We start from the raw sequence: 26587 nt of genomic DNA, 5'->3' as shown, positions 1-26587 counted from the left end.
TCAGTCGTCGTCTTCGCCTTCTCCTTTTCCTCCTAATCTTCGAATCAAACTCAAGTGAGGATTTTATCCTTTTAGGATTTTTATTTTTCCTAAGTTCAAAAAATTGTTCGAAAAGAGAGATCTATCATTCTATTTCCCACCTTAGAGAGAGAGAGAGCACAAACCCTAACACCATGGATGGATCCTGAAGAAATTGTGGGTCTTTGATCTTGTTAGCAGTCATTCTCTGTGGTAAATCTTGTTGTTTTCTCAAATCTTATAAATCCATCTTGATTAGTAATGGTTTTGAGTATCAATTTCCTCATCTTCGATCTATTTATATTTCTTCCTTGTTTTTCTTCGATGATAAAGATTCTCTTTAGGTCAAATGATTATGATAATAGGATTTTGATCTTTTAGGATTAGATTATAATAGGTTCAGACCATTTTTGAACTGTGTTAATATGGAATTCGTGGGAGCTCTCTTTGTGTTAAACTAGAACAAAGATCCATTATATAAAAATTCGATAATTTTAGGGTTTCTTTTGAACTCCATTTCTCTTGTAATTTATATTGTTTTGAAACAATGTAGGTTGGATGGATCTATACTATATGAATCTGTACAGTTGATATATGATATTCGTAGGTTGAAAGGTTATTTGATAAACGCATTGTACAATATGGCAACATAGATTACTTGATTGGAATTTAATGTAATTGAGAGTGCATTTGATGAGTTTTGGGAGAAGTTTTGGAGAGATTGTAACAGAAAGATTGACAGATTTGGAGTTCTTGAGTTTGGGTTGGGGATTGATTTGAGTTCAATTTCATGACTTCAAAGCCAAACTCCATTTTATTTCAATAAAGATTCTGATTTTTCCCCCTTTTTCCATTGTTGAATTTAGGATGTTAGCAATGGTGACTTAATCTTTGATGTGCTGGTGGTGTTTGTGATGAGAAACCTCACCATTAATTTATCAAACCCTAATTTTGAGTCAAATGTAAGTATCATTTCCTTACAAGTTGTATATTGTTCCTAATGGTAAGTAAACATTTCCTTCCAGTATTACATGAGAACTTACGAAGTTAGAATTAGATGCTTAAGTTCTACCTTTATGATCATCAGAACCTTATCCCAAAAATCCGAGGTCTATAAGCCTTCACCTAATCACTTTCATATTTAATCAGATCATTGGGCTACAAAATCCTAATCACTTTTGCTTTGCTACATATTATATTACAACAACATAAAATTTGGTTAAGTTGTCTAAAAGGACCAATCATGGTTAAAGGGGAGAAAAGGAGAGGCATGATTTTGGATGACAATCCCACTCAAACAAGATCATTGTATTGTGTAGTTTTTGACTGAATTTTAAATTATGGATACTTAATTGTAGTTGACTTCATGTTTTTTGCAAAGTAATATCTCACTAAAAAATCACTAACAAGTGCTTGTTGGTATAATTGTCGATGTTTCTCAACTGCCCAAGTCTGTATTGCGTTTTCTATGGATTTCTATTCTGATATTGGGATGACTTTAAAGTTTCACACTTAAATAATATTTGTATTATTTCTAATTGTTATGCTTTGAGTCTCTCTGTGACTTTTGTTGGGTGTATTTCAGGAATAACAGAGCCTATGCTTTACATTGGTATGCTATTCAATATGTTCGAATGGCATGTGGAAGATCACTTCCAGTATAGGTAATAATAGTCTCTGTGGAGTTTCAACATCTATTCCTAATTTTTGTGTTCTTTGTGTTGAGTGTGCATTTCAACCTGGCAGTATAAATTATCCGCACTATGGAGCTTCAAAAACTTTGTACGGGATTGGTCTATATTTTTTTTATCTATGTTTTATCCTTAGTGGAAAGACCTTTGGTTTATATTTTTTAATCTATGAGTTAATAAGGTTTATATTTTTCCTACTTTTAAACACCTTTTAAGTCCAATTAAGCAGCGGAAATTCATGGTTGCAAGCCCTTGGAAAATGCTTATCTAAGTTCCACCAAGGATTGGAGGATTTTTCTTTGAAGTGTTTTAATGAAGGTGTTGATGGATACAACAAACTAGACTTCTTGACAAAGCTTAAACTCTTGAATTTTCTATGCGATGAAGCTCTTAGCACCCCGTAAATGATAAAGGATTAATTTACCATCTAATCGGGTCTTTTTTTTTCTAGGAAATACCATGTCTCACATTTACCACCCAGATGGGGAGGATGATCCCATCCTTACTCCTTGCCAATTTGAGCTTCCGTGTGTACTAAATGTTGTTGTTTGTGATGTTTTCTCTTTTTTTTTCCTCACAGGTTCCAAAATGAGCATACAACGTAGCATTCCATCCGAGTATACCCGTATGATGTTACTTCTAGCTGACAAAAGGAAACAAGCTTCTGAATCAGTTGGTATGCAAGAGGTATGCATTCATCTAAATTTTTATAAACATATGCTATGCTAGCTAAAATTCCTGCCATAGTTAATAGTACTCAACCAAGTTCTAAGTTCTTTTATTGGAAGTGAGTTCATATCCTCTTTCTCTATCACAAGGAAAATATCTATGGTTTTATGCACTGTCACGTTAGGGAGTGTACAAAGAGCGTGATCAGGTTTGAGAGCATCAGTTTATCATTATTTCATAAGATTCCTACTTTATTTTGTTGATCTGTAGGCCTGTTTTTAATGAGATCAATAATTCAATGATGGCAGGAATTGGATCCAGGTCCACAGTATCATCATCCATGGATATACCAATAAGTTAACTAGCTAACACTTTTTTATGGAATTTCTTCGACTAAGCAAGGACCGTTAAAAGAAAGTGATATTTAAAATGATATAGAGCTGTATATTAGAAAATAGAAGCTGGTCTTCTTATCACATAAAACCATACGCCACCAATACATTTATTCAGATATCATCCTCTCAAATCTCTCTCTAAAACCTATATATATATATATATATAGTACCCCAAATAAAATAAAAACAAACATATAGATGTCTTTATGTGTGTGTGTGTGGTGTGGTGTGAGAAAGAGAGAGAGGGGCTAATAAGCAGCAGCACTACATCTTCCCTGGCCTGCCTTTCTAATCACGGGAAAAAGGAATAGGCATCACAACAAACTTCATTAATCCGGCCTTGCAATGAGTCCCATCACGCTCGGCGCAAGCAAAGTAATAAGGCTGCCACTTATCCAACACAAACTTGAACCCTTCTCCACCTCCTTGTGTCACATCAGCCACCAGTTTCGCTCTCTTCATATCACACCTCAGGTAGCTCAAGAAGTTTGGCAGCAAGTAAACGCTGTGAGGAAAGGTGGTGCTGTTGGGTGGTTCATATTTAAAGACTGTAACAACAACATCACAAACAATTTATTACTTCATTAAGGTCTTATATATCTACAAGTTTCTTGCACAAATGTAGCACATAGTGCAATGGGTGCTTTTCTTTCCACGTCGGTCGACGTAGTATATGTCATGTACTACATGGTTTAAAGTTTTGTACCATCTTGAAATATTTCGATCAAAATAAAACATTAGAAAGTTTCAAATTATCTTGGAATATCTCAATTGAAGCGGTCTATCTAGATTTAACGTTCTCCTAAATGAAGCATTACTTTGGGACGAGATTTCAAATCTTGCTGTAGTGCTTCTTTAGGGACCATAATGAATCAAGTTGAAGTTAGTAGTACTGACCTAGAGTGTCATTCAGGTAAAATGGACCATTTCGAAAAGCCCAATCAGTGTAATTGAAGCCGAAGCGCCAGTTTTCAGACCCTCCGACATTGATAGTGTCCGCGAGGCTAACTGTCAACAATATGGAGACAGTTACAAGAAGGATGAGTCCTTGTGCATAATTAATCCCACATCTGAAAGCCATAATCTGCTGTTAGAATACCAAAATAGAGCTCAATTAGGAGTAAGATGTGAAATGAGATGGTGAGAAGGCAAGACTATACTGGGTTTATATAGGGAAAGAGAAACACAAAGTAAACATTATGTTCTTACTTTGGTAGGTAAGAGAAGGAAAAAAGAGAGCAGAAGTCTTAAATATTAGTTCCATAATTTGTCGATGGTAGGCCTCTCGAAGGTCTTCCCTTCTTTTATCAACAAAGATCAATCGAAAATGACACCAAATGGTACTAACCTGGTTACTCCATTAGGAGTACGAACTTGTTATCAAATCCCTATTAGTCCATATTCCTAACTTCTTCAAGATTCAATTATTTTATTTTCCCAACCCTTTTTTTGTGTGCTTATCGTGGCTATCCTCACCCTTCGGGTGAGACTAATCCCAGAGTCACACGCACTGCCCCCACAGAGGTCCTACGTGCAATTGGTTGAGTCTTGGGTCAACTGAACCCTGGAGGGTGGCCCCAAGTTATTCATTAGTTCAAGGGGTTTCAAACACTTGACCTACCCTTCCTAAGGAACTTATCAAAACTCGGCTTGCCACTAGGCCAATCCCTTGGAGTTCTTTCTTTGCTCAACTTGTGAGCCAAATTATAGCGGAAAGTGATCTTATCATACCTCAAAAACTGATGAAGCCATTGTGAACCTTGTTGATCAAGGTTGTGATCATCGAGTATGATTTATGATCATTGAATGTAGGAAACCTTATAAATGAAGGTGAAACTAAGGGGGAGAGATATGTGATTTTACTTGTTGCAAGGCATAAATTGGTTGTTAATTATTCTTAACTTGATTTGAATGTTGAAGTGGAATTGACAAATATTCCATTACTACAAAGAAAATATTGGTGAATCTAAATTTTTTATATCAATCATCTGAGGTATAATTGATAAAAGTCCCCCACAGTTACTAACTACTAAGTCAATGAAGTGGTGGGTCTAGTGTCATCAAGTACATTGAAGAGTCTTTGGCAGTTTTCCATTTAAGCAAACAAAGGCTGCTATGTGGGTTGTTGGCCGGTTGAGAGAATTTCTCAAGGACTTCAAGGCTCAAGCTTGTGTTTTTAGAAGTTTGAGACTTCAACGGTCAACCTATGGAATTCTCTTATTCTGTTTTGGAAGATGGCCTGGTAAAAGAGGGAGAAAGGTGACGCAAGGTTACATACTTAACATCCATAGTCCTAATTGTATTAAATTGGATGGTTATGATCATCCATTAGGGTTCACTAATGAATCATCATGCATCATGAGTCATAGTATGGAGCTTAAAAACAGAGCCGTTCTACACTGACTTCCTTGGACATTACATTCAACACTGTGCTGACTTGGCAGTGCTGTTTTCCAGACCATTGATTTTTTTATTTACATATGAAGAAAAAGCATCTATGGTTTATACACACTCAGTGCAGTGTTGAACACAGTATCCAAGAAGTCCGTTCAGCATTTTCCTCAAAGATATTGAAATATTTAATGTGTATTTTTGCAAAAATGGGCATGAACTAAATAAAAATAAGGGAAAATTATGGAAAAAAAATTATTTCTTAAAAAAATAAAAATTATGTATAATTATAATGAGGTTACTAATTCGGTCATTAAACGGCCGGTCAAATTCTTTCTCTTTCCTTTCTCTCTCCTCTTAATTTTTTTATAAAAAATCAAAAAATTTGACCCGGTCAAATCTCTCCTCTTTATAATTGTCTCTCCTCCTTTTTTCTCTCTCCTTCCATTTAAAAAAAAACGAAAATATTATATTCGGCCATTAAATGGCCTGTCAAATTCTCACTCCTTTTTAAAATTCTCACTCCTCCGTTTTCTCCCTCTGTCCATTTTTTTTTTTTTAAACGAAAAATATATTCGGCCATTACATGGACGGTCAAATTCTATAAACATCTACCACTTCTTTTCATAATATATTCGACCATATTTTTTCATAATTTCTCCTATTTTATAAACATCAACATTTTAAGATGATCTAAGATCTTGATCTTGTGATCTTAATTTTATGATCTTGATCCTAAGATATTGATGTTGCTCGTGATCGTGATGATCATTTTTTTCATATTTAAATCTATTAATGTGATATTTGGTTTAGTAAGGTTTCTCTAAATATTATTTCAATGATAGATTTACTGGTTGTATGCGATTTTGTTTACTAGTTGTTTTCATTTGTTTTTTATAAGAAATTGTGAAAGAAAAGTGAATTTGACCGGCCATTTAATGGTTGAATATAGGGGAAATTATGGAAAAAAATCAAAAAAAAAAATTTATTTCTTAAAAAGAACCAAATTTATTGATAATTATAATAAGGATACTAATTCGGCTGTTAAACAAAATCGTATACAACCACTAAATCTATCATTGAAATAATATTTAGACAAACCTTACTAAACCAAATATCACATTAAATAGATTCAAATATGAAGAAATCAATTTTAAAAAATTGATCTTGATCACGATTTGATCTTGATCATGATCACGATTTGATCTTGATCATGATCACGATCTTGATCTTGATCATGATCACGATCTTGATCTTGATCATGATCAACATCAATATCTTAGGATCAAGATCACAAGATCAAGATCTTAAAATCGAGATCTTAGATCATCTTAAAATCTTGATGTTTATAAAATAGGGGAAATTATGAAAAAAATGGTCGAATATATTATGAAAAGAAATGGTGAATGTTATACAATTTGACCGGCCATGTAATGGCTGAATATATTTTTCGTTTTTTTTTTTAAATGGAAAGAGAGAAAAAATGAGAAGAAAGAATTTTATAGAGGAGAGAGAATTTGACCGGCCATTTAATGGCTGAATATAATATTTTCATTTTTTTTAAATGGAAGGAGAGAGAATTTTAAAAAGGAGAGAGAATTTGACCGGTCGATTTTTGTTTTTTTTAAAAAAAAATTGAGAGGAGAGAAAAGAAAAGAAAGAGAATTTGATCGGCCGTTTAATGGCCGAATTAGTATCCTCATTATAATTATCAATAAATTTGATTTTTTTTAAGAAATAATTTTTATTTTTTTCATAATTTTCCCTAAAAATAACAAAATTGGTCTCTTTGCTTTCTTATATATATATATATATATATTATATATATATATATATATATATGGGTCAGGTTCAAGGGACATCTGAGAAAACATATGTAAAAACAATGTAACATTAATAAATTTTTAAAATATGGGCTAGAAATTTCGGATTGAGCTGATTTTTTGTGAGGATGATCTCTATGATGGGAAGATCATCCTAAAAAAAAAATCAGTCCAATCTGAAACTTCTAACCACATTAAAAGTGATTTAGAATGTGGACCGTCGATTTTTTTGTCAATTTTTATCACTAATTTGTAAATCACTTTTGATGGATTTAGAAATTTCTGATTGAACTGATTTTTTGTGAGGATGATCTTCTCATCATAGTGACCATCCTTGCAAAAATCAGCTCAATCCAAAACCTCTAACCCATATTTTGAAAAACCATTGTTTTTTTCATGGTTTTTACGTATGACCCTTGAACCGCCCCCTATATATATATGAGAAATGTTCAGCACCCAACCATTTACCCACAATTTGCCCAACATGTTTTGTCCTACATGATAGAGATCATCCTCACCAAAAATCAGCCCATTTCAAAACTTCTAACCCCATGTTTACAAGTTGAAAAATCGTGGACCGTCCATTTTTTGTAAACCATTTGTGATGGGGCTAGAAGTTTTGGAATAGGCTGATTTTTGGTGAGGATGATCTCCTCACCATAGAGATCATCTGAGGAGATCATCCTCATCAAAAATCAACCTATTCCAAAACTTCTAACCCATGTAACACAAAACATGTTGGGCAAACTGTTGGGTAAATGGTTGGGTGCCGAACGGGACCTTATATAATAATATATATTGAGAGCACTACAGGAAAAAAGTTTTATAACAACAACTTTTAGTGACAGTCTGATTGTAACCGTTGCTATAGTCATTTAGTCGCACAAAATTGAACTTACTCGATCTTTGTCTCTCGTCTCAAACTCTCACTCTCGCTGTCTTTCGTCTCCCATCTCAAACTCGAAAACAACCTCTCCACTATGTCATAAAAGGCAAATAGCAACATCTAAATAGCGGTATTAATGACTTACCAAAGCAGTAGTTATGCAACGACAGCCTTCATTTGTTGTCCCATGAAAGATGACTCTGTTTTCGTTCAATTGTGTTGTTGTTATGAAAGACAAATGTGAAAAGTCATTTTTACCCTAATACGCACGATCGAGTGAAGTTCAAGGTTTTCCTCCAAGATCGTCACTCCAGGTACGTTTCTCCTCAACATAGGACTTTCTTTGAAATTCTTCTCTAATCATATTTTTCCCTCACTTTATGGATTCAGTCGTCGTCTTCGCCTTCTCCTTTTCCTCCTAATCTTCGAATCAAACTCAAGTGAGGATTTTATCCTTTTAGGATTTTTATTTTTCCTAAGTTCAAAAAATTGTTCGAAAAGAGAGATCTATCATTCTATTTCCCACCTTAGAGAGAGAGAGAGCACAAACCCTAACACCATGGATGGATCCTGAAGAAATTGTGGGTCTTTGATCTTGTTAGCAGTCATTCTCTGTGGTAAATCTTGTTGTTTTCTCAAATCTTATAAATCCATCTGATTAGTAATGGTTTTGAGTATCAATTTCCTCATCTTCGATCTATTTATATTTCTTCCTTGTTTTTCTTCGATGATAAAGATTCTCTTTAGGTCAAATGATTATGATAATAGGATTTTGATCTTTTAGGATTAGATTATAATAGGTTCAGACCATTTTTGAACTGTGTTAATATGGAATTCGTGGGAGCTCTCTTTGTGTTAAACTAGAACAAAGATCCATTATATAAAAATTCGATAATTTTAGGGTTTCTTTTGAACTCCATTTCTCTTGTAATTTATATTGTTTTGAAACAATGTAGGTTGGATGGATCTATACTATATGAATCTGTACAGTTGATATATGATATTCGTAGGTTGAAAGGTTATTTGATAAACGCATTGTACAATATGGCAACATAGATTACTTGATTGGAAATTTAATGTAATTGAGAGTGCATTTGATGAGTTTTGGGAGAAGTTTTGGAGAGATTGTAACAGAAAGATTGACAGATTTGGAGTTCTTGAGTTTGGGTTGGGGATTGATTTGAGTTCAATTTCATGACTTCAAAGCCAACTCCATTTTATTTCAATAAAGATTCTGATTTTTCCCCCTTTTTCCATTGTTGAATTTAGGATGTTAGCAATGGTGACTTAATCTTTGATGTGCTGGTGGTGTTTGTGATGAGAAACCTCACCATTAATTTATCAAACCCTAATTTTGAGTCAAATGTAAGTATCATTTCCTTACAAGTTGTATATTGTTCCTAATGGTAAGTAAACATTTCCTTCCAGTATTACATGAGAACTTACGAAGTTAGAATTAGATGCTTAAGTTCTACCTTTATGATCATCAGAACCTTATCCCAAAAATCCGAGGTCTATAAGCCTTCACCTAATCACTTTCATATTTTCAGATCATTGGGCTACAAAATCCTAATCACTTTTGCTTTGCTACATATTATATTACAACAACATAAAATTTGGTTAAGTTGTCTAAAAGGACCAATCATGGTTAAAGGGGAGAAAGGAAGAGGCATGATTTTGGATGACAATCCCACTCAAACAAGATCATTGTATTGTGTAGTTTTTGACTGAATTTTAAATTATGGATACTTAATTGTAGTTGACTTCATGTTTTTTGCAAAGTAATATCTCACTAAAAAATCACTAACAAGTGCTTGTTGGTATAATTGTCGATGTTTCTCAACTGCCCAAGTCTGTATTGCGTTTTCTATGGATTTCTATTCTGATATTGGGATGACTTTAAAGTTTCACACTTAAATAATATTTGTATTATTTCTAATTGTTATGCTTTGAGTCTCTCTGTGACTTTTGTTGGGTGTATTTCAGGGAATAACAGAGCCTATGCTTTACATTGGTATGCTATTCAATATGTTCGAATGGCATGTGGAAGATCACTTCCAGTATAGGTAATAATAGTCTCTGTGGAGTTTCAACATCTATTCCTAATTTTTGTGTTCTTTGTGTTGAGTGTGCATTTCAACCTGGCAGTATAAATTATCCGCACTATGGAGCTTCAAAAACTTTGTACGGGATTGGTCTATATTTTTTTTATCTATGTTTTATCCTTAGTGGAAAGACCTTTGGTTTATATTTTTTAATCTATGAGTTAATAAGGTTTATATTTTTCCTACTTTTAAACACCTTTTAAGTCCAATTAAGCAGCGGAAATTCATGGTTGCAAGCCCTTGGAAAATGCTTATCTAAGTTCCACCAAGGATTGGAGGATTTTTCTTTGAAGTGTTTTAATGAAGGTGTTGATGGATACAACAAACTAGACTTCTTGACAAAGCTTAAACTCTTGAATTTTCTATGCGATGAAGCTCTTAGCACCCCGTAAATGATAAAGGATTAATTTACCATCTAATCGGGTCTTTTTTTTTTCTAGGAAATACCATGTCTCACATTTACCACCCAGATGGGGAGGATGATCCCATCCTTACTCCTTGCCAATTTGAGCTTCCGTGTGTACTAAATGTTGTTGTTTGTGATGTTTTCTCTTTTTTTTTCCTCACAGGTTCCAAAATGAGCATACAACGTAGCATTCCATCCGAGTATACCCGTATGATGTTACTTCTAGCTGACAAAAGGAAACAAGCTTCTGAATCAGTTGGTATGCAAGAGGTATGCATTCATCTAAATTTTTATAAAACATATGCTATGCTAGCTAAAATTCCTGCCATAGTTAATAGTACTCAACCAAGTTCTAAGTTCTTTTATTGGAAGTGAGTTCATATCCTCTTTCTCTATCACAAGGAAAATATCTATGGTTTTATGCACTGTCACGTTAGGGAGTGTACAAAGAGCGTGATCAGGTTTGAGAGCATCAGTTTATCATTATTTCATAAGATTCCTACTTTATTTTGTTGATCTGTAGGCCTGTTTTTAATGAGATCAATAATTCAATGATGGCAGGAATTGGATCCAGGTCCACAGTATCATCATCCATGGATATTACCAATAAGTTAACTAGCTAACACTTTTTTATGGAAGATTTCTTCGACTAAGCAAGGACCGTTAAAAGAAAGTGATATTTAAAATGATATAGAGCTGTATATTAGAAAATAGAAGCTGGTCTTCTTATCACATAAAACCATACGCCACCAATACATTTATTCAGATATCATCCTCTCAAATCTCTCTCTAAAACCTATATATATATATATATATAGTACCCCAAATAAAATAAAAACAAACATATAGATGTCTTATTGTGTGTGTGTGTGTGTGTGTGTGAGAAAGAGAGAGAGGGCTAATAAGCAGCAGCACTACATCTTCCCTGGCCTGCCTTTCTAATCACGGGAAAAAGGAATAGGCATCACAACAAACTTCATTAATCCGGCCTTGCAATGAGTCCCATCACGCTCGGCGCAAGCAAAGTAATAAGGCTGCCACTTATCCAACACAAACTTGAACCCTTCTCCACCTCCTTGTGTCACATCAGCCACCAGTTTCGCTCTCTTCATATCACACCTCAGGTAGCTCAAGAAGTTTGGCAGCAAGTAAACGCTGTGAGGAAAGGTGGTGCTGTTGGGTGGTTCATATTTAAAGACTGTAACAACAACATCACAAACAATTTATTACTTCATTAAGGTCTTATATATCTACAAGTTTCTTGCACAAATGTAGCACATAGTGCAATGGGTGCTTTTCTTTCCACGTCGGTCGACGTAGTATATGTCATGTACTACATGGTTTAAAGTTTTGTACCATCTTGAAATATTTCGATCAAAATAAAACATTAGAAAGTTTCAAATTATCTTGGAATATCTCAATTGAAGCGGTCTATCTAGATTTAACGTTCTCCTAAATGAAGCATTACTTTGGACGAGATTTCAAATCTTGCTGTAGTGCTTCTTTAGGGACCATAATGAATCAAGTTGAAGTTAGTAGTACTGACCTAGAGTGTCATTCAGGTAAAATGGACCATTTCGAAAAGCCCAATCAGTGTAATTGAAGCCGAAGCGCCAGTTTTCAGACCCTCCGACATTGATAGTGTCCGCGAGGCTAACTGTCAACAATATGGAGACAGTTACAAGAAGGATGAGTCCTTGTGCATAACTAATCCCACATCTGAAAGCCATAATATCTTCTGTTAGAATTCCAAAATAGAGCTTAATTAGAAGTAAGATGTGAAATGAGATGGTGAGAAGGCAAGATGATACCGGGTTTATATAGGGAAAGAGACACACAAAGTAAACATTATGTTCTTACTTTGGTAGGTAAGAGAAGAAAAAAAAGAGAGAGCAGAAGTCTTAAATATTAGTTCCATAATTTGTCAATGGTAGGCCTCTCGAAGGTCTTCTCTTCTTTGATCAACAAAGATTAATAAAAAAAGACACCAAATGGTACTAACCTGGTTACTCCATTAGGAGTACGAACTTGTTAACAAATCCCTGTTAGTCCATATTCCTAACTTCTTAAAGATTCAATTATTTTATTAGCCCAACTCTTTTTTTTTTTTTTGTTTGCTTATCGTGGCTATCCTCACCCTTCGGGTGAGACTAATCCCACAGTCACACGCACTGCCCCCACAGAAAGTCCTACGTGCAACTGGTTGAGTTGAGGGTCAACTGGACCCTGGAGGGCGGCCCCAAGTTATTCATTAGTTCAAGGGGTTTCAAACACTTGACCTACCCTTCCTAAGGAGCTTATCAAAGGTCGGCTTGCCACTAGGCCAACCCCTCTGAGCTTTTTCTTTGCTCAACTTGTGGGCCAAATTATAGCAGAAAGTGATCTTATCTTACCCCAAAAAATGATGAAGCCCTTGTGAACCTTGTTGATCAAGGTTGTGATCATCAAGTATGATTTATGATCATTGAATGTAGGAAACCTTATACAAACTAAGGGGGAGAGATATGTGATTTTACTTGTTGCAAGGCATAAATTCGATGTTAATTATTCTTAAATTGATTTGAATGTTGAAGTGGAATTGACAAATATTCCATTAATACAAAGAAAATATTGGTGAATGTAAATTTTTTATATCAATCATCTGAGGTATAATTGATAATAGTCCCCCACAGTTACTAATTACTAAGTTAATGAAGTGGTGGGTCTAGTGTCATCAAGTACATTGAAGAGTCTTTGGCAGTTTTCCATTTTAGCAAACAAAGGCTGCTATGTGGGTTGTTGGCCGGTTGAGAGAATTTCTCAAGGACTTCAAGGCTCAAGCTTGTGTTTTTAAAAGTTTGAGACTTCGACGGTCAACCTACGGAATTCTCTTATTCTGTTTTGGAAGTTGGCCTGGTAAAAGAGGGAGAAAGGTGACGCAAGGTTACATACTTAACATCCATAGTTCTAATTGTATGAAATTGGATGGTTATGATCATCCATTAGGGTTCACTAATGAATCATCATGCATCATGAGTCATAATATTGGAGATTAAAAATAGAGCCGTTCTACACTGACTTCCTCGGACATTGCATTCAACACTGCTGACTTGGCAGTGCTGTGTACAAGACTATTGATTTTTTTATTTACATATGAAGAAAAAGCATCTATGGCTCTGTACACACTCAGTGCAGTGTTGGACGCAGTATGCAAGGAAGTCTGTTCAGCATTTTCCTCAAATATATAATGAAATCTTTAATGTGTATTTTTGCAAAAATAGTCTCTACCACAAGGGAATCATCCTAGACAAATATGGACTAAAAGTTTCTGAATAAACTGGTTTTTTGTGAGGATAGACTCTATAACGAGGGAATCATCCTCACTCCCAATTTACAAGATGAAAATCATGGGATCGTTTATTTTTACCGTTAGTTTGTAACCACTTTTCATTAGGTTAGAAGTTTTAGAATCGGCTGATTTTTTTTGGAGTGATCTCCTCATCCTAAAGATCATCCTCACAAAAATCAATCCATTTTGAAACTTTTTTGCCATATAGGATAATATATATATATATATATATATATATATATGGGAACTGTTCGGAGACCCTAAAGAGGGTGTCAGACATTTTTCAAAATAGGGGTTATAAGTTTTGGAATCAGATGATTTTTTGTGATAATAATCTCTATGGTGAAGAGATTATCCTCTTTCTTCACCAAAAATCAGCTCATTCTCAAACATCTAACCTTAATTTACAAGTTGAAGAATCGTGGACCATCCGATTTTTTTAAATAACTTTTGATGGTGTTAAAAGTTTCAAAATAGGTTGATTTTTGGTGAGGATGATCTCCTCATCATAGAGATCATCATAAAAAAAAATCAGCCCATTCCAGAACCTCTAACCCATACATTGAAAAAATGTTTAACACAATGTTTAGTTCTATTTAGGGCCTTCAGATGCCACCATATATATATATATATATATATATGGGAAGCATTCGGAAGTCCTAAAGAGAACCAAACCTTGTGTCAAACATTTTTCAAAATTGGGGTTAGAAATTTCAGAATGAACTGATTTTTTGTGAGGATGATCTCTATGGTGAAGAAATCATCCTCACCAAAAATCAGCTCATTCCAAGATTTATAACCATAATTTACAAGTTGAAGAATCATGGATCGTCCGATTTTTGTAAAAAAATTTTGATGGAGTTAGAAGTTTCGGAATGGGCTGATTTGTGATGATGATCTCTACATCATAGAGATCATCCTCACAAAAAATCAGCCCATTCCAAAACCTCTAACTCATACATTGAAAAAATGTTTGGCTCTCTTTAGAGCCTCCGAACGCCATATATATATATATATATAAATTACTAAAAGATGATTAAATATTTTAATATTTACAAAAAAATCTATTTTTTCAAAAATTATCAAAAATGAATTTAAATCGCTGGACAGTCCAGTGTTTTAGTCTCACTAGCGTTTTAATGTGTTAAATATATTGTTTTACAAAAAATGCCTTTAGAATGAATAAAATGCTAGACTTTCTAGTGTTTAATAACTTGCTTTAATACCCCAACAATTTAGCATCCATTTAAAACGTTGGACAGTCCAGCTACTTAATTCTTTTTTGATAATTTAAAATATACATATATTCTTTTTACATTAAGGGTATAAAGGTAAGTTTAAATATCTTGTTTGTACTTTGTACCTTGTGAATTTACAAATATAATTTCAATAATTATGTTTTAAAATGGTTGCCTTATTGTTTATTTTAACATTAAGGACATAAATATACCCATATTATTTTATTTTTTAAGTTATTACGAAAAATTAGTATATATCTGTTTTTGTAAATTTTTTAAAACTTTATTGCATTATGTAATTTTCTAAAAAGTGATACCATTTATATAAGGAAATTTTGAACTGACCCCGTTCATCATTGCGCTCACCACTACACTGGCATGGTAATGTGCAGAAATCATAGATTTCTTGCCTTGTATCTCAAGGAAGAAAATATATGTTTCTTTCCACACTAACAAGTCAACACTGCATTGACATGGCAGTGGGCAAAAAATCTCTTGTATTTCAAGGAAAAAATCCATGCTTCTCTCCAGATTGTCACTAGGACTGTCGATGGGTGAGATAATATCCGTCTACCCGACTCATTCGACCCGAATAAATTGGATTTGGGTAAAATTCTTCAACTCAATGAAGAATTCAAGTAATATTACCCGATACCCATTTACCCAAAAGTTTTGTAGGGTCAAATACAAATATACATCATATCCCACCCGATCATCCGTTTATCGGACAACAAAAGTATAATTTAATATTATATATATAAATAATTAGTTTTTTATTATATATTTTTTAGTATATCATATCAAGTCAACACTATATTGACTCGGCAGTGGGCACCTAAATTAATGGGTGTGAATAAGCACTTGAATTTATTTTTTAGAAAAATCATTTTTATGACATTGTAGTGACTCTCGTTCATGAAAGAGGGTATGGTCTACTTAAAATATAAGAAAGGGGATTCAGTTAAAAAATGGAGAAAGTGTTAGGTACCTCATTTTATCCACCTAGGGTGGTTACCATTTTAGATTTAGTCATTTCTTTGGATAGTTGAAAAAAAAAAATAGCAAATGCATGAGATGCATGAAATGGGTATATACACATGGTAGAAATGTACCTCTTTGAAAGAGAATTTAATGTTACTGTTAACATGTAAAAACATCATATAGGAAAAGTTATCCCATGGAGTCATCACATTTTACATGTTAGAATGTTGGTTTAGGATTTTAAAGAAATTTCATGGATGAAGTTCCCTTAGATCTATTACTTTGATGTATGCATGCTTGGCTGAAAACTTAGTGTTTCAATCTTACTAAGAGAGTTACGTATTTCTTCATCATGAATAAGTATGTGTGGTATGTATGTATAGTTTATTATGATACTTGAGAGATAAATGGGTGAAAAAAGATTTTCAACCTCCATCATTTCGACCAAATCACCTCAAACATTATATGCCCAAACTTGATATTTAACCTACTCGAAATGAATGAGAGTTTTCCATTACATCCTAAATGTTTTATAAAAAGAAAAAATAATAAAGAGGGGTAAAAGAAGAAGATGCAAATACTTAAAATAAAATTAAATCCTAATAGTTTTGAATGAGATTGTTTTGAGTATAAGAACTTGTATGTTAAGAGTTTTGGCTAAGTATTAAAGGTAAGAGATGAGTGATGGTTTTTGTTTAAAAAATAGAATGTTGGGAGATGAAAGCTTGAGTTGAGTAGGAATTTTAGTAAAATTTAAAGTTGAGAAATGGAGGGCTTTAGAGTATGAAATGTTCATAGGAAATGAGATTATTTATAGAATTTTTGAAAAAAAAAATTTGGAATAAAGTGGTCTAACCCTAAAAATAAAGAGAATAAACATGAGGTTTTTGTTATTTCTTTTAAGAATTTATATCTTTATGAAGGTAAATGTGAAATTTGTGAGATGAAATCTTAAAAGCATTTTTGGTCTTTGATTTTTTTAATAAATAGAGGTTAACAAAAGTGATTTTAGAATGATGATTAGAATAGTGAAATGTGTAAAGGTGAAGTAGTAGATAAAAAGTAGACTTTGGTTCTTTTGTAAATATCCTCAAAAGCAAGGGGTAAATATATATTTTTGAAATGAACTAATGGGAGAACGTCATGTATGTACTTAAAGATTCATAATTTTTAGAAGTAAGATTGGAAGTTCTCTCAACTTTTGGGATTTTTACCAAAGACTAAAGCACATTTTTTGTTTGACCTCACTTTTTAAGAAAAACATTCTTCGATTTTCTCAAGAGAGTTGACTCTCCAATTAAGTTGGAGCAATGGACATCAAGACTTATAAGTTACCACCATGTATCCTCTTTTGAAGGGAGGTGTAAGACCATGGACTTAAAATGGACTTGATATGGGCTTAGACGGGGCTTGACTTTGGATTTTGATTTTGAACTTGGGTTATAAATTTAGGATGGTTTAGGTTTAGATATTTGGACTAAGCTTGAACGTGGACTTGGTATTGGGTTAGGATATAGATAATATATTGGTTAATGGAGAATTAGTTCGAATTAGGAAAGTGAATATGAAATTAGGTCGAAAATGGGTTATGGAATTGGATCGAAAATAAGTTATGGAGTTGGATGGGGTTGGACTAGGGACAAGGTTTGAGCATACAAATTAATATAAGATGATGCATGTGTGCACTTATACATGAAAATATGTGTTAAGTGACAATTATTATGCAATGTGGGCTCATTGACCAGTTTTAAGGTTTTAATCGAAATCAACTTGAGATTTTTGTTTTTTCTAATGAATTTATACAAATTGGAGTGTCTACAGTATCTTAAGGAAAAAAAATATATATGTTTCTCTCCACACTACCAAGTCAACACTACACGGACGTGGGAGTGTATAGAAAATCATAGATTTCCATCCTTATATCTCAAGGGAAAAAATTTATGCTACTCTCCACACAACCATGTTAGTTGAATGTTAAGATGTCGAACAAAGTCAGTTTAAAACAACTCTTTTATTACTTTCCTTATCTTTCCTAATACAAGGCTATAATGCGTTAAACAAGAGTAGGATTATTAGGGTTTCAAAGAGAGATAGAAAAGACTCATCATCCAAGAAAAAAAGGACTCTAGAATCGTGAGATATTCCAACACTGGTTTATAAGTGCATTAAAGAAACTAAATTGGGTTGATAAACAAAGTTGTTGGGAGTGGATCCCTTGTAATGGGTTTTCTCTATAGTCCCTCGTAGTGGGTTTTCTATGTAGTTCCCTATAGTGGTACTTGACAACTGAGGGAGAGTCACGTCACCAATCCACAAATATCTCCTTCGTTAAAAAAATTGGAGGTCATGGACCCTCCATTTTAAAAGCCTTCATCAGACCTCCAAATTTATCATTTTTTGAAAAAAAGAAAATTAATCTGATCCAAACCATGATAGGTATTAGATTTGTTTTCAAAATGTAAAATCTCTACTACTAAAATGCACTAAAGAGAAAACTTACTAAAGTGGATCCACTCCCGAAGTTGTTTGATAACTTTACAAGATTAAAAGAACATTAAATGATTAGTATACAGTAGTTATTTTAAAATCAATGGTGTTAAAAATAATTCAATATATATTATAAAATAATGGGTCAAAATCTGAATTTGTAGCACGAAGTACTGTTGGTCAAAAGATTTAAGATTAGAAACAAGAAATATAAAATTAAAGCCAAATCAGCTTCATTCTAAGAAAATAAATTATTGATACTATATCTTCTTATTTAGATATATAATTAAGGCAGATTTACCAAAACATGCACAACTTTTCGTTTATTTATCAAAATGGTACACTGTAGCAATTAATTCCGAAAATAGTAAATTTATCATTTTCGGAATTAATTTTTTTTACCAAAACGGTAAAAACAGTAAAATATATTTTTTTATACCGAAAATGCCCTTTTTCATTTTTTGACTGAAATTACAAAAATAAAATTGATTTCGATAAAAAAAAATTATAAATACATATGATTGTTGGATTACCGAAAGAGAGTGAATCTTTTTAATTGGATTTTCATTTTTTTAAGGTTAAAATTGTAAATATATATGTAAAACAAAAAAAGGGCATTTTCAGTATAAAAAATATATATTTTACTGTTTTTACCATTTTGGTAAAAAATATTAATTCCGAAAACGGTAAATTTACCGTTTTCGGAATTAATTGCTACAGTGTACTGTTTTCGGAATTAATTTCAAAAACTCTACCGTTTTGATAAATTATTCTATGTAGCAGTTTCAAAAAAAAAAGCAAATAACAATTTTAAATATATGTTTAACTCAAAACATGTGACAGAATCCATGAAGAATAGATTTAGTAGGTATTTAGAAAAGAGATAGGATCCAGTAACGATGTCGGTTGAGGTACAATGTCTACATGGCACGTTCTTGTTGATGTTTAAAACACTTAAGACTCTTAATCAAGCAGTGCAAGCAACCCGATGTGTTTGAATTCTAATAAAAATGTGCCTTGTAAACACCATACATTATTATAGGAATGGGACGCAGTGCTGAACTGTGAATCGAAAAGAGTTGGGATCACAACCCTTTAGAAAAAAAAATAGTTAGTCTGTTATTGTTATTAAAGATATTTATATTGTAATTTTAACTAGTGTTATACGAAATTGAGGTGACAGAAATGAGATTCTTACCTAGAATGGATTCCACAAGCTAAGGATGTCCATTAAGTTTATAGACTTTGCATTGCTATGGATGGATTAACTTCTCAAATTGAAGGAGATGTCTAATATTATCTGTGTTATTTGAGTATTATTTTTTTGATTATTAGACATTTGGCTCCATAAGGCCTATTTGGTCTTATTGGCCTAGTTATAAAATTTTCTTTTCAACTAGATTGAAAAATGTGGTGGTTTCATCACACTCCAAATGCATTCCTCCACTTTGATTGACTAAATCCAATTGTATAAGCAACACATGCAGTAATCTCCCTATAATTATTGATAATAGAATCAATAAATATAAAAATGAAAATGGTTGTTTTAAGTGTTCTATTAACAGTGAAAAATCATTTAGACTTCCATTTTAATATAAAAATGTTACATAATCTGCAAATGGCATGTACTAAACATGATTTTAAAACTTGTCTGAGACCGAGACGACTCGTCTAATACATCTTGATATCGTCCACAAACAAGACGAATTGACAAGTCAAACATATCGGACGAAATTTAAAATTCAGGTTCATTTTTCTCATTGTTGAACGAGACATTTCTAACGTATCAAAATACCCGTCCGAGACAACTCAGTCTCGTTCACGGACGAGACTAGACGTCAAAACAAGTTTTAAAACCTTGGTACTAAAGAGTCCCTTCACCGAATGTAAGAGAGCTCATTTGTCCAAGTGTATCGTGCATGTGATAGTATTCTATCATTTTTTTTTCTCTTTTATTCAAGAGAGCTATTATTGGCAGCCCAACTTTTAGTTATTACACCTCTATTTATTAAATTATATCACTTCCCAACTACGTTTGGCTCAAATTATACTCAACATTACACAATATTATAATTAAAAAAAATATATAGATGGTTGTTAACAATAATATTAGACATAAAATTCTAAACCCAAAAATGAAATCTTTAAAACAAAAACAAAAAAAAACCAGAAAGAGCTTCTATTGGCACTCCAACTTTTGCTTATTCTCAAGCATTTACTTATTATTTTTAATTAGGATGTAATAAGTAAGAATTGGGCTGCCAACAGTAGCTTTTATTCAATTGCAGAGCTTTGCTGGTAAGAAATGGGATTCAAACGTTCAGGAAAAAAAAACGATTTCGCGCGATCTCTCACTGTCTGACTGAAGAAGCAAACGAGACGACAATGGGGCCTTCGAAGAACGCCCGTACGATCTCACAAGAAGCTTTCGAGGGATTGGTGAGAGAGAACATGGACGATCTTTGCATGGATCCTTCTGAAGCACTCCAAGACGCCATCGAAACCCTAACCCTTCAAGGCGTCGACCTCTCTGGTCAAATTTGAAATCTCTCTCTCTCTTAACGCTTCAATTACAAATTACAAACCTAATCTCAACTAAAATTATCTGTTTTTGTTCTTTCTTTATTTTCTTTTTTTTTTTGGTGAATTTTACAGGTATTGTTACCTGTATTCCTGGTTTCAGTAGCGTCAATGACAATCCTGTTATCCAGACTTTAGATCGATTGAAAGAAATCGATTCCAAGTTGAAAGATCAAGGTGAAACGTCAACAAGTGGATTCAGTAACAAAGATCTCGAAGTAATGGCAGAGATTTTGGACAATCTCTGTGATTTGTGTTCTGTTGAAGGATCTGGAAACGCATCCATTGCTACAAGAAACGGAGGATTGGATCTGGTTATATCTATCTGTTCTAAGCTTCAAGTTCAATGTGAACGGCCTCTTGTTTCCGCGTTAAAAGCAATGGCTGCATTGCTTCAGGGTAATGAGTATTCTTTCGAACATGTTTGAATTTTCTTTTAATTGTGAGTAAGATTTATAATTCTGCTTAAATCGGGATTAAATCACGATTTTAATAGTTGTCAATTAAATCTGATTTTTTCAAAAAAATCGCGAAGTTTTGAAGAAAAAAATCTTTTATTTTTCAAAAAATCATGATTAATTGTGTTTTAATCGACGATTTTCTCTATTTTTAGCATTTTTTCAAGTGTTATTTTATCATTTATTATGAAATATTTATTATGTTTTTTATACTTAAAATAAATAGTTTTTATTTTTAAATGTACCCAATGCTTTTCTGACTTTATCAACTTTTGCTGGTTTTTTCCTAAGCTTTCTCTTACTGAATTATTCCCAAACCCCAACTTTGTCACTATGGATGTTAGAAGTTCTTGGAAGTTTGGTTTTTGTGATGGAATTGGCAAATTCTTGTTATAGTTTTTCTAAACTGTGCAAGGTATTATCTTCTCATTATGCAGATATTCAAAGCACCGAAAAATTTCGAGAGAGTGGTGGACCTAAGATTGTTATGGCTATCCTAAACGATAGTTGTCAAAACATAAAAATCTTGAATAGTGGTTTCGCTGTTGTTTCTGCAGCTGCTACTGGTAATGAGCTAGTGAAAGAATCATTCATGGACTTAAAAATCGATACGCTTCTTGTTCAGATACTGAAGGGAAAGACCAAAGGCAGTATCCAAGGTTCATATGAGGCTATACGTGTCTTGTTAACACCTGATGATGGCCGTGTCTTGGCTTCTCAAGTAAGTTTAGGATTCGTAGAGATTGTTAATCTTGATGGTGACCATGTTTAGTTGGTTATTGATTATGGGTGCAGATTAGGGTTTAATAAATGAATGAATTGATCCTAGATCAATATATGTGTGTGAAACGATATGCCAATGTTGTCTTCTATGAGCCATATCCAGTAATTGTTGAAATTAGTGCTGTAAAATTTATGAAGAGTTAAGATCTTACTGGGGTTTAAGTATGAACATCATATCTGTGTTTTCTTCTAAATTGGCTAAACTGAGTGAAGGTTGTAAGATTTCATCACTCTTTTGGGGCCTAAATTTAGTTGCAATCATCCAAAGTGAAATGTTGTTGGAGTAATTGATAAATGTATGTGAAATCCAGGTTTATGGGTATGCTCGCAAATTTGCTGAGATTGGAATTGCAGAAGCTCTTGTGGGTGCACTTCACGAAGGACTTGATTCACCAGACCTAGTTTCAGCGTGCATTGCTTTGAAGACTGTTGCTGTCAATGTATGTTCATTTATATATTTTGAGATTTTTCATAATGGTCACCATTTGGTAGTTCAAATTTTCCTATAATACATTGTGGGGGTTTTTTTTTCCCCCTAAGAAAGCTAGTTATGAATCGTATGATGAAGGCAGGTTTTGAACCCAGCTCGCAGTATCAACACTCACAGACTTTAACCAACATGGCAAACTGGTTTTTTTTTAATTTCTCACTGCAACTTTTTTGGGGGGAATTTTTTCTTTTCTTTTTTTGAAAAATTAAAAATTATTTGCTCCCCAAAAAGGTTTTCTCTCAATCTAATTTGTTTTTGCAAGGTACATTTTTCCTCTCTTACTAAGGAGAGTACAAACCATTGATACAAATAAGCATTATCTGCAACTCTGTTTTATCTTAGTCATTTGAAAAAAACAATTGAACCACTACAGCAACAACAATTGAACCACTACAGCAACGTTTTTCATTTTTCATTTTTCATTTTTCATTTTTCATTTTTCATTTTTCATTTTTCACTTTTCAGTTTTCATTTTTCATTTTTCTTTTTTCATTTTTCTTTTTTCATTTTTCATTTTTCTTTTTTCTTTGTTCTTTTTTTCTTTTTTCTTTTTTCTTTGTTCTTTTTTTCTTTTTTCTTTTTTCTTTTTTCTTTTTTCATTCTTCATTTTTTATTTGGAATTTTTGATTATTTGACTGCCCATAAGCACTTCGTCTTTCTACTTTTGTTTGTGGAGACAATTTCTCTTTTTTAGTTACGGTGAGTATAACAACTACAAACGAATGAACCTAGTTAAGGTGAGTACTAACAACTGGAAACAAATGAACTATCTCCAATTTTATTTTATGGAATCCATCTTACAAAAAATAATCGAACCATTGAAAATGTTGCTTCAAGTACACATAGCTTATTCTTATTTCAGATTTTAAGAATTTTTCCAACTTTTTGTTCATGTTCTGCTTCTAATGTGCTGCTTTTCACTTTCTTTTTTTTCCTTAAAATGCTATAATGGCCATCCATTCATTTCATATGTGGTTCCTGGAATTGGTTAGTAGTTCTTCGAGGTGCAAGCATCACCGTCATTGTTTATGAAGCGAACAATTGATGTGGAAACTTGTTTCTTCGAATTTTTAGTGGGAGATATGCATTATAAATGTGGTTACCAAGTTCTGGAGTAGAATTTCATACCACTCACCTTAATGAAACTAATCATGCACATGTTACGTTAATCCTTTTGTGTTCAATCATCCTTATGCAATTATGTCGAGTATTTAGTCCGTACCCTTCTGGTCAGGTGCTGAAGATTGTAACATGTTAGGCCCAGATGTTTAGAAAACAATGCTTCTTAGCAAATTCTAATAAGAATTCAATTTTTTTTAAGTGTAGTGTTTGTTTATGTTGTTGATATAGGTAACAGTCTAGTAAACTCGGGTTTGATTTACTTGGAACTTTGTTCTCCCACCGTAATTGTTTTACCCCAATACTTAGTTGAATTGCCTTTCCAGTTACTTGTAGAGTTTAGAATACTTCACATTATTGTTGGATGACCATCAAAAATGAAAATTATCATTGTTGGTTGCATTTTTCTTTGACTCTTCAGCTCTTTTCTTGGTGCAGGATGAAATATGCAGATCAATTGCTGACAATGGTGGCATTGACACAGTTCTCAAGTGTATAGATGACAGTGGTGAACAAAACAACAAAGCTGTTGCTAAAGCTTGCTGTTCTTTGTTGTCTCAGGTTTGAAGTTTGAAGTTATTATTTCATAAGTCAAGTCTCGCACATCATGACCAGTAGTTCGACTTCTCAGTGTAAATGCATGCTGCAGTGTTAAAACCATCCTAATTTTTTCTTTCGAAATCATTTAGTTGGCAGGAAGCGATGCTAACAAGAGTGCTATTGCCAAGAAGGGTGGAATGGACAAGTTAATCAAACTCTCATTCCGATTTTCTGAAGACCCTTCAGTTTTGCAAGAGGTTTGTTATTGCAAGTCTTGTATTCACCAAATACTTGTGCAAACTTCCCAAACCTATTTTTATGAACATATCATTGTGGATAGTCTACTTAGTGTCCAATGGATTCTATTGTTCATGCACGCTAGTGATTGTAGGCTTCATCTTCCTTTTTTTAATGATCCTTCGTATTTAACGACATCTTTTATGATACAGATTATGTCCATTATCTGTGCCCTATCCTTGAGATCCCCAAGTAATGCTGCACTCGCCATTGAAGCTGGAGCTGGAGATTTTGTAGTCCAAGCAATGCAGAAGTTTCCTGCCGCACATCAGATGCAAAAGCAATCCTGCCTCATGATCCGCAATCTTGTGGTCAGGAACCCGGAAAACAGGCAAGCCACTCAAAATGCATAATATTTTCATCACATTTTTTGTCGTTTATGAATCCTCAATTGATTTTTTTTCATTTTAACCAGTATTTCTTGTACTTTATTTTTTATTATTTCTTTTAAATGAAATTTGCAGAGTTATTTTGCTTGGTAATGGTATTGAAAAGATCATAAGGAAGGCTAAGGATCGCCATGAGAATTGCAAGGATGCTGCTACTGCTGCACTGAGGGATTTGGGACTAGATGATTACAACTCATAATCTATATGGCTCTACTCTTTGTAGGTTTTATTCCCTATTATTCTTTAAACCTCTTATTGAATGTCCCAATCTGTTTTATGTTAGGTCTTATCTCAACAATAGGACTGAAGTCAGGATTGCAGACATGTTCAATGTGTATTTAGTCCAGATTTTCTGCATAATAGTAAATTTTTTGAGTTGAGCACGAGAATCCCCAACAAAACTAGCAGTATTTGGCCTGCAATCAGAAGAACTTTTTTTTTTTTTTTTTTGCTAGGAATACGAGATTAGTGGTTAGTAATTAGAAGGTGAAGGCAGGTTTTGAAACCAGGTCGTGGTATCAACACTCACAAGTTTCAACCAACTAAGCAAGCTGGCACCTTCACAATCCTAATTCCTAACTGTTTGGGGTATGTTTGTTACAGATTCCAGCTTCTGCTTCAAAATTTTATGTCTGGAAAAATAGAAGTCCAGAGTCAGAGCCTGGGAAGCTACATCCAAGAGAATCTTGTTTGTTATAGAAGCTGACAAAGTAGTAGAGCGAGGCCAATTTGATTTTGTTGTTTGATCGATGAGTCACGAAGAATGAGGGGTGAAATCATCATTTCATCCCATACATTTTTTTCGTTGGTTTTTCATAGTGGCTCGTGCGCAAAAGCAATCCCAGCAAGGTTTCTCAAAAACGTAATTTTGGGCTTCTCGCAAAAGTTATTGGAGCAGAAGTCGTAACCAACAAGCATGCTTTTCTGGCTCAAAGCATCAAAAACTACTGGAAAAAAAAAAAAAAAAGATTCATAACAAACATACCCTTAATCAACAATAACTTCAAGGGGATGATAGTTGTGTGTAACCCCACCTTAACCATTCGCCATGTTAAGGGAAAGAAATATTCAAACCCCATAATCTATCATCAATTCATTCAATATTTTTCCCTTTTAGAAGAAAATTTTTCCAAGTTTTGGTCCAATAGTCCAAATGACTCTCAGTAGTGGCTAGCTGCAAGCAAATTGAGTTCTTTTTTAATTAAAAGAATTAAAAACCAAAATGGCTTGCATTCGTGATATTGAATTTCCCTTTAGCCCCACAATGGTGGTTGAAAAGATTGGAAGTAAAAAATACAAAATCAGTAAAGAAGAAACTATCATTTTATACAAATGTAAAATCTCCTTCCCAAAAAATCTGTTATAGGAGAAACATAAGCCCAGAGTCTAGGAAGCTACGTCCAAGAGAATCTTGGTTGTTACAGAAGCTGATGAAGTAGTAGAGAGAGGTTGAATTGTTTTTGACGTCCAAGAGAATCTTGGTTATTACAGAAGCTGATGAAGTAGTAGAGAG

At 33.5% G+C, this 26587-nt stretch overlaps 3 protein-coding genes and 1 long non-coding RNA gene across 6 annotated transcripts; 2 read left to right on the top strand and 2 right to left on the bottom strand.

Moving 5' to 3' along the window:
• Nucleotides 1–3005: 3005 nt before the first annotated feature.
• LOC147409135 (early nodulin-like protein 2) lies at nt 3006–4525 on the bottom strand. Its single transcript, XM_086417496.1, has 3 exons — nt 4505–4525; nt 3671–3857; nt 3006–3321 (listed from the first exon to the last, which is right to left on the bottom strand). Exons 1-3 carry the CDS (start codon nt 4523–4525, stop codon nt 3062–3064), a joined length of 468 nt encoding a protein of 155 aa, XP_086273622.1. The 3' UTR covers nt 3006–3061.
• A 3387-nt stretch (nt 4526–7912) lies between these two features.
• On the top strand, nt 7913–11210 carry LOC147409134 (uncharacterized). Its single transcript, XR_015182955.1, has 3 exons — nt 7913–8187; nt 9860–9939; nt 10548–11210. It is a non-coding gene; the product is annotated as an uncharacterized LOC147409134 (long non-coding RNA).
• A 112-nt stretch (nt 11211–11322) lies between these two features.
• Nucleotides 11323–12145, bottom strand: LOC147409133 (blue copper protein 1a-like). Its single transcript, XM_086459114.1, has 2 exons — nt 11931–12145; nt 11323–11582 (listed from the first exon to the last, which is right to left on the bottom strand). Exons 1-2 carry the CDS (start codon nt 12112–12114, stop codon nt 11323–11325), a joined length of 444 nt encoding a protein of 147 aa, XP_086315240.1. The 5' UTR covers nt 12115–12145.
• An 8563-nt stretch (nt 12146–20708) lies between these two features.
• On the top strand, nt 20709–26001 carry LOC147409132 (ARM repeat superfamily protein). 3 transcript variants are annotated; one of them, XM_086425794.1, is made up of 9 exons: nt 20712–20951; nt 21074–21397; nt 21894–22177; nt 22551–22679; nt 24287–24409; nt 24538–24645; nt 24838–25016; nt 25150–25293; nt 25678–26001. In XM_086425794.1, exons 1-8 carry the CDS (start codon nt 20804–20806, stop codon nt 25271–25273), a joined length of 1419 nt encoding a protein of 472 aa, XP_086281920.1. In that variant the 5' UTR covers nt 20712–20803; the 3' UTR covers nt 25274–25293; nt 25678–26001. The 3 variants fall into 3 exon arrangements, with proteins under 3 accessions (XP_086281924.1, XP_086281920.1, XP_086281912.1); XM_086425798.1 differs by lacking the exon at nt 25678–26001 and having other exon boundaries at nt 20709–20951; nt 22014–22177; nt 25150–25457; XM_086425786.1 differs by lacking the exon at nt 25678–26001 and having other exon boundaries at nt 25150–25457.
• Nucleotides 26002–26587: the final 586 nt, after the last annotated feature.

Source organism: Akebia trifoliata, chromosome 2, assembly GCF_017979445.1.
Source record: "Akebia trifoliata isolate Shusen 1 chromosome 2, ASM1797944v1, whole genome shotgun sequence".
Classification (NCBI taxonomy): domain Eukaryota; kingdom Viridiplantae; phylum Streptophyta; class Magnoliopsida; order Ranunculales; family Lardizabalaceae; genus Akebia; species Akebia trifoliata.
Note: the sequence above shows the minus strand (reverse complement) of the source record. Positions and strands in the feature narration are given on the sequence as shown.